At 39.8% G+C, this 8,602-nt stretch overlaps 1 protein-coding gene across 1 annotated transcript; it reads right to left on the bottom strand.

Annotated features, from left to right (window-relative positions):
• Positions 1-6,265: 6,265 nt before the first annotated feature.
• Positions 6,266-8,602, bottom strand: LOC123405829 (protein NLP3-like). The gene is made up of 4 exons (XM_045099370.1): positions 8,335-8,602; positions 7,726-8,252; positions 7,553-7,600; positions 6,266-6,913 (listed from the first exon to the last, which is right to left on the bottom strand). Exons 1-4 carry the CDS (start codon positions 8,600-8,602, stop codon positions 6,494-6,496), a joined length of 1,263 nt encoding a protein of 420 aa, XP_044955305.1. The 3' UTR covers positions 6,266-6,493.

Here is an 8,602-nt window from a genome sequence, read left to right as displayed (position 1 = left end):
CTTTTAGCTTGTTCATGATTAAGTGAATCATTACAATTTTCAAAGTAAGCAAGAACATCTTGGAATCTTTGAAGAGCGTTATTTTTAGCTTTATGAAGAATTTTACTGATCACATAGATATTTTCAGTCAAGTCATCATCATCACCCTCGTCGCAAATATCATCATTATTGCACAGGGATGATGATACCTCATTATTACCTCTTGCCATGAGGCACATGTGAACTGGAGGAGTTGATGATGATTCTTTTGGTGAATCAGATTCTTCATTAGTCAAAAGTACTTCATATTTCTTGATTTCCCCTAAATGATTAGTCATAGAGCAACTAGGGAGAAACAAGATATTTTGATCAAGAGGACACGGGAAAGGATGCATATCACCACAAACATTTGTAGAGGGATCTTTAGGTGAAATGCATGACCTATCAGCACAATAATTTACACTATGTGTGGTGCTAGATATGCTCGTATTCCATAGAGGCCATGACATTTTCATCAACATATATTTCTTCACTCACCATGTCATTACCTTGTGAGATTGAAGATGTTGAGGTGTGCAAGCAATCGGATATGGAAGTAGTGGTGGACTCTTTATGATCTAAAAGAGTGAAGAGCTCATGCACCAACTCCTTTATCATAATATCGTCTTCATCAAGATTGGACCCACCATATATATCTTCAAGTTTAGCCCAAACTTCATGAGCTCACTTGCAAGTCGAGATAGACTTAAACACTTCAGGACTTATGGTTCGATGAATGGAAAGAAAAGCCTCACAATGAAGATACATTTCATTAGTAGATGAAGATGCATCATCCTTTTTGTCGGTAATTCCTACAAGAACAATTCGTAAAGTATTTGGGCCCATGGCCCGAAAGTGATGAAGCATACAAATTCTCCATAGGGTATAATTTGTGCCATCAGTGTCAAAGGTGTCATTGTGCACTAGTCCAATAGTCGACATCGATACTCTCTAGGTCGTGAAACCTAATTAAAGAGAGACCTTGCTCTGATATCAATTGAAAGGACCACGATGACGCCTAGAGGGGGGTGAATAGGCTATTTAAAAACTTCTTCGGATTTGGCTTAAACCTAATGCGGAAATGAACTAAGAGGATACTTTTCAAGCACAAATCCTAAATGCAATAGGCACTGCAACATGCACCAACAACATGATCTACCAAGATGGACACAACACGGTTACTAACAAGCACAAGTAAGTTACACAAACTTACTTGAGCTATATCACATGACGAGCAGGTGAACGACACAAGATACTAGATCACACTATAGCACACGATATATCAAAAGCTGCAAGTGTGAACGTGTGGATATAGAGGGTATGCTTGAACGATTAATCGTGTACAAAGAAATAGCCAACACAATATAATGAGCACAAACAATATGCAATGTATGTATGCTCAAGTAACACAAGTAAACCACAAGTAAGGAGTTAGGGTTAAGGATAACCAAGGTCACGAAGACAAAGATGTATCCCGATGTTCACTTCTTTGGAGGGAAGCTAGTCACCGTTAGAGAGGTGCATGTTACCATGAAGGCACACCAACGCCACGAAGGCTCACCATATTCTCCCTTTGAGATAACACCACGAAGGCGTTTCTCAACCACTAGTGGTAAGCCTTTGAAGTGGCTTCCAAACCCTCACAAACTTTTCTGGGGGTAATCACACGGATTGATTCCTCTCCGAAGAACTCCTACCGCCTAGGAGTCTCCAACCTCCAAGAGTAACAAGATCATGAGGAATGCTCAAAACTTGCTCAAATCTCAAATAGCTTGGGTTGAGAGGAGGAGAGGGAGACGATTTATCTTTTGATTGGAACAACTCTCAAAGGGGCTCACAAATGCTCCTGGGATCTAAGATTTGGTATGAGCAAATGTGTGTGAGGTAGAAAACTGTTCTTATGAAGATATGGCTGTGTTGGACTCCCTCTCACGAAGTGGGTGGGAGGTATATATAGTGGGGAGACTAAAGTAACCGTTGGGGTCACTTAAGTCTGACAGTGGTCGGACGTCCGACGGTTTCCGGACGTCCGACAGGCGTCGGACGACCGAAGAAGTGTTCATATCAGTTGGCCACTTCGTAGTCGAACAGGGACTGGACGTCCGAAGAGAGGGTCGGATGTCCGAGAGTTCAGCTCTGTTCAAGGGCACCGGATTTCCGAAAGCGGTCGGACGTCCGGCCCTCGGACGACGGGGGGAGGCCGGAAGTCCGAGGTATTTGACTCTGGTGCAAGGTTCCGGATTTCCGAAGTGGTCGGGCGTCCGGCCCTCGGACGTCCGGAGGGAGCCGGATGTCCGAGACTTTGGCTCTGGTATAAGGTTCCGGATTTCCGAAGTGGTCGGGCGTCCGGCCCTCGGACGTCCGGAGGAAGCCGGATGTCCGAGGCATTGATTCTGTTTTGGGATCAAAGCAGAGCAGTGGAGATTTGGCATGAGCAGGAAAGTAGAGATGTAGTTTGAGCAAATTTATCGCAATACCCAGTGATCCCCTCTTAATAGTGCGGGATCCCTAAAGACTCAAGAATCATAAAAAAGAAGGGGTATCGATGATCTATACTTGTGTGTATACTTTTATTTGCTGATCATCACTCCGCACCACTAACGTCAAAGGAACTGGTACCTTTGAGTTAGCCTTTCACTTGAGCTTGGTATTGTTGTTCCTTCTTGACTCAAGTTGAAAGCAAGACATGATGAAGTCTTCAAGAAGCTCTTCCATACACAATGTGGAAAGCCTAGCTTGTGTATTCATCTTCATCTGTCCACCATGTGAGCATCCACAAGATTCAAGCATGTAGTACTCGGAATGCTTATCTTGATCTTGTCCTTGTTAGCACATGAGCTTGTCCTTATCAACACATGATCATTAACAACAGCTTAAAGGGGATTAGTGATTAGTTATCTATATGTGTGTTGTCAGCAACACCAAAACACGATTAAGGGCATGACTGCACTTTCACTTGCCTTTGCCTTCAACTGGTTCAAAAGATTTTTGATGTCTTTGATAGGCGACAAGTAGCCGAGGTGATTCTAAAAGTCAGCTTGGTAGTTGATGGCGAATCTATTCCTGATGAATCTCATGATCCAAGGCGCATAAATCTTCAACTTAAATGGCGACAAAGCATTATCGACCAAAGTCCTCAAGAAGAAATCATGAAGGTTCATTGGGATGACATGAATGACGTTGAACATGATATTCTTCATAATGCCTACAACATCTTCTTCCTTGTCATGCCCTTTGATAAGTGCGATGGAATATGACAAAATTATGTAGGCAGTTCTGGGCTCATACTTCAAGTCCTTCACCAGGAATCTAGTCCTTGGAGGTTAGCCCTGAGCCAAAGGTTTCATGAGGACTTCCATTAGCTTATTTGGCCGTTCCCTTTCATCATACATTCTGACTGCATATTCTGAAGGAATTGAGATTGGAAGAGCTCGAAGCAATTCTGTGGCTGGAGCTTTGTAGTGAGTGTGTTATGTCATCCAGTCCAATTATGTGGGACAACGAGTGTTGTGCGGATATGCTACGTGAGCTTTCGTGTTTCGTCCTTTTCCTTAGCTCGTTTTACTTTCGTTTTTTTACTTCAATCTTCTCACGTGCTCTCTACAGGTCGTTCTACTGGATTCACAAGGAAACTGGCGCATGTTAGCAGTAAGTGGCCTTAAACACTTACTGGTAACATGCGCATGTTTTTTGTTTTTTGTTTTTTTATATGTTTTTTATACTTTCAAATATTCCACATATATATAAATAAACACCTTGAAAACACATCTGATAAATGTTGAAAAGTATTTTAAAAATATTGAATAAGTATTATAATTATTAAAAATATTTGAAAATGTTGAACAAGTAATTTAATATTTTGAATAATACTAAAAAGTTGAACAAGTAATTGAAAATGTTGAATAAGTATTCAGAATATTTAAAAAGTACTTACCAATGTTGAGCAAGTATTAAAAAATATTGAATGGGTATTTGAAACATGTTGAATAGGTATTAAAATGTTGAACAAGTATTTATAAAGTATTGAATAAGTGTTCAACCATGTTGAATGTGTATACAAAAAATGTTCAAAATACGCCATAATGGACACCACACAAGGATGGGAAAGTCCAAAACAAACCTTAAAGTTGTAGACGAAAGGTAAATCAAACCTCGAACTCCCAATCCCTGAAATCAGCACACCAAACTGTGTGATCTCGGTCTATTTTGAACCCTCGACCTGTTTGTCACACTCGGAATACAACAATCTCGACCGGGCATAACCTGCTACTTTCACAGACAAGAATTTGGGCGGGCCCATTATACCACAACAAGAATTCGTAACTTTTTAAGAATAAATGAGCATTTCTAAAATAGTTTAGAAGTTAAAAAATGTTCCTGTTTTCTAATTTTGCACAAACTAAATTTCCTTTTGTGTTTCTAAAATAGGTTTGTAATTTTGAAATTATATTATCATTTTTTAAAAACTCTCTGTTATTTAAAAAAATCACATTTGTCAAAAAAGTTCAGAATTCCAACAACTATTCACATGCTAGGAAAAATTATCCGGATAATAAAAAATTGTGTCAAATGTTCAAATAATGTTTTCGCAATTTCGTAATTTATTCGTGTTTTGGAAAACACCGAAGCGTCTAATTTGAAAAAAACAATTTGGGGCAAACAAATATTGAAAACATAAACAATTTTGGTAATTTCCGCATATATTATAAAGAGTGTTTATTTTTTGAAAATTCCGAATATTTCTTTTTTTGAAAAACAATCAATTTTGAAAAGGCGATCACTTTTTGAAACATATTTTTTAAAACTGCGAACACTTTTCGAAAATTAGAAAAATGGGAGAAAAAACATAAACCTGAACAAATTTGTAAAGAAACGTTTGTGACATCTAAAAAGTATTAGGAGTTTAGAGTAATGTACATGTTATTTAAAATATTATGTAAAATGTATATAATATTCGTGTAATTCAAACAAATGTTTCTTCCATTCAAGAAAGTGTAATATTTCAAGAATGTTCACTACTTTCAAAAAAATTGCTTGTGACATTTTCAGAAAGAAATGTATACAGTGCAGAAAAAGTTTGCATGATGTAAAAAATGTGGCATACACTTAACAGAATATACATGACACGTGTTTAAAAAATGTATATACAATTTTAACAATGTGTAACAATGTAATACATGTTCGTATAGTTTATAAAATGTTTTTTATCGTTAAGAAATGTAAGACGTATATTTGAAAAAATATTGCCATGGGAAAGAAAACAATATAACAAAGGAAAACAATACAAAAAAATCAAAAAAGAAACAAAAGAAACCAAAAGTATAACGATCAAAGAAAAACCAGATAAAACCAGTGAAAAAACAAAGTACAACAAGAAAAAAAACCATACCAGCGCGAGAGACTGCACTAATGGGCCTGCCCTATTCAGCGAATAACGTGTAAAACCTCTCAAGGTTTAAAATAAGCCGGGCTCACGAACTTTGGTGTGCTGATTTCAGGGATTGAAAGTTTGGGGTTTGATTTATCTTTTCTCTACAAATTCAAGGTTTATTTTGAACTTTTCCCTACAAATTCAAGGTTTATTTTGGACTCTTCCCTACAAATTCAAGGTTTATTTTGGACTTTTCCCTACAAGGATCAGTGTCATTGTTCAGTAACGAATCCACATTCACAATACCTTGATGAATACAACGGTTTTTTGTTCAGAAGGACCACCTGCTTTCAAGTGAAAAAATACCACTTTCAATAGAAATTTACAGAAAAGAGCCCCCGACCGTGACAGCGGGTGCGCCAACCGACACGTAACACCTGACGCAACGGCTGGAGGCGGCAGAACTATTCACTGCATTGTTCACACGAGGAACGATTCACTAGGGATGAACAATATTTTTGAAAAAACATTCAAAAAATAGCAGAATAAATTAAAAAACTGAATTTTGTTGGCACCAAAGATGACTGAGTGTTCTAGCTGCGTGCAAAATTTCAGATGTTTCTGTGTTCTTTCGCTATTTCTTCTGAATTTCTTTCAAAGGTACTGTTCATTTTGTGTGAATAGTGATGCCTCAGCGTCCGAGTGAACAGTGCCTCCGCCTCTGACCGTGAGGACATGTGACATGTGTCTTCGGTTGTGCACGTGGTCTTTTTAGACAAAAACTAGAATACAACTGCACACAAATATCCCGAGGTGTGCAAACGGCTCACACAATGGTACTATATGATGGTACGAGCCACATCGAATTTTTCATGTGCTAATGCACTTTTAAACCGAATATAGCTGCGACGAACACGGGAACAGAGTAATACTGACAAAAGTAAGAAGAAAGTTCTAGCACAACGGTACAACCACGCAAGCTACAAGCAGAACTGTTGGGGACTGTGCATAGGACTCTGCACACACCCACACGAGTTCCCAACAGTTGGATTGTTAAAAATGGTTGCCTTGCCCACAATCCAATTAAAACCAAAGCAAACGGGGTTAGTTCCGACTAGTATCTGAAGATGAGGCTTTGGGGTCAATTCCATGGGCATGCTCAAGATGCCTCAAGAGACGGGAAGTCCCATGATGAATTGTGTCAGCTGCGTAGACCTTTTTGCAATAGTTGCAAATCGCCCGCGCTCCATCCTCCCTTTTGAAGTGATGCCATGCTATTGATCTTGGTTTTGGTTTTGATCTCGGTCTATTTATCGACTGCGTAGAAGGATTATGTTGGACAACTTTGATGCTTGATGCAGCATTTTCAGTGTTCCCTCGCATCCTTTTACTTATGTCAAGCACCAAAGCTGATTCACACTGCCCGTTTTCTTGATTTGGGGCATCTGTTTCCTTCAACTCCCCATTCCCAGTCACAGGCACGTCACTGAATTGAGGAGAACCAAAGTCTCCGCGAGTAGATATCTTGAAAAGTGAAAAGAAAAAAACTATATTCATTAATTAAAGGGAAGATATAAGATGCTTCTTAATTGATCGAGGGTAATACTCCCTCCGTCCTAAAATAACTGTCTTAACTTTGTACTAGCTCTAATACAAATTTATACTAAGCTTGAGACAGTTATTTTGGAACGGTAAGCTACACAGAATTTTAAGTTTAGCAAGCTGGAAAGGAATTACCCTGACAGATTTAATGTTCACTCTCCTTCGAATGTACGGAGTAAACACTTATATGCATACGATCATGCAAAATAAAATGTACCATAATATGTTGAGATTTTCTTCTTATTATTATTCCTTGCAGTGTGACATGGTTTGTACTGTAGAAGAATTTTGCATGCATTTTCACGAAATCTCAACTAAATATATAACAAACAATCAAATTTTTGCACCTAGAGTCATTTATATAAGATTGTACTCATCAGAGATAATACTATAGTTATTAACTGTTACACTAAAATAAATAACGGTCTATATCAATTTGGGAGCATCTTAAAAGAGCTCTTTATTAAAACAAGAATTAAGCACGTAAAGGTGAAAAAATGTCCCTTAAAAACTAAATATGCAATACATTTCCTAGTCTATCTTGTTGATCGAAACGCTAACCTGGGCACTTGGGCGGGATGGCATATACGTGCTTGTGAGATTTACTGCCTGTTAGGTTAAAAAAAAAACAGATTAACTGCCCGTTGACAGAATAAAATAACGTGGTAAACCGTTGCAAGTAATCCATACAAAATTGTTGCTGCGACAGAACATTTGGGTGTGAAGAACCTCACCTCAAGTCCTTTGCACATCAAATCAATCTCAGGCTCGAAGTCCACCTTCTGTGTTAGCATCATAAGTTGAACAACAGCAACACATGACTTCGTATGAGGGTCAAACACGCGTAACGCCTGGTCAGGCAGTGGATACTCGCTGTTGTAGCACTGACAACTGGGACCCCATTCTGGGACTTTGAGGCTAAATACGGGACCCGTTACCCCAAATTCCCCTGCATTAGTGCTGTCAGGAGGGATTATTTGCATCATGGACGCGTCTCTGAATTGAAGAAGCCCGGTGTTCTGATTACTGAACACAAAAGGTTGTCCTGAAGTGGTAAGCACATGACGACCTTGGTGCTTGACAGTCTCCCAAACCTGAGCCAGCAGGCATGAATCAGTGGACTCCTTCAAATACTGGAAAGCATGTGTAAGCCTCTCCTTCAACAGGCAGGAACCATCTGTGCTGCCATCATGAAGGGGAGCGTGGGGATGCCACTTACTGCTAACATGCTCCAGTTCCCTTTTGAATTCAATACAAGAACCTATACAGTGCAGATCAGAAGATTGAAGTAAAAAAACGAAGGTGAAAGGAGCTAAGGAAAAGGACGAAACACGAAAGCTCACGTAGCATATCCACCCAGTTCAGGGGCCGCTTGTATCCAAAATCCGACGAGTTCCAGCGCCAGGTCCGGCGGCGCCAGTACCGGGGGCGCTCGGATGCCTGCGCAGGGATGAGGGCCGTGTCCAAAGGTGATATGCGGCCGCCGAACCCCACCGATGCCGGCGGACTTGGTGGCGGTGACCATGCCATGGCGAGTCGCATCGACTCTTCATCCATGAAGATGATGTCGGAGTACTCGCCGCTGTTACAGGCTGGGGAAACCAAGTCCAT

This window comes from Hordeum vulgare, chromosome 6H (genome assembly GCF_904849725.1).
Source record: "Hordeum vulgare subsp. vulgare chromosome 6H, MorexV3_pseudomolecules_assembly, whole genome shotgun sequence".
Lineage (NCBI taxonomy): Eukaryota > Viridiplantae > Streptophyta > Magnoliopsida > Poales > Poaceae > Hordeum > Hordeum vulgare.
The sequence above is the reverse complement of the archived record's forward strand: the minus strand, read 5'-3'. Positions and strand labels throughout refer to the sequence as shown.

What these genes read in the sequence shown, in the direction of transcription:
- LOC123405829 (XM_045099370.1), bottom strand. Translation starts at nt 8,602, where the DNA reads ATGGACTTGGTTTCCCCAGCCTGTAACAGCGGCGAGTACTCCGACATC. An exon ending in GAACTGGGTGGATATGCTAC is followed by an intron (nt 8,253 to 8,334) that starts GTGAGCTTTCGT and finishes TGCACTGTATAG; the next exon opens with GTTCTTGTATTGAATTCAAA. An exon ending in TGATGTGCAAAGGACTTGAG is followed by an intron (nt 7,601 to 7,725) that starts GTGAGGTTCTTC and finishes TTAACCTAACAG; the next exon opens with GCAGTAAATCTCACAAGCAC.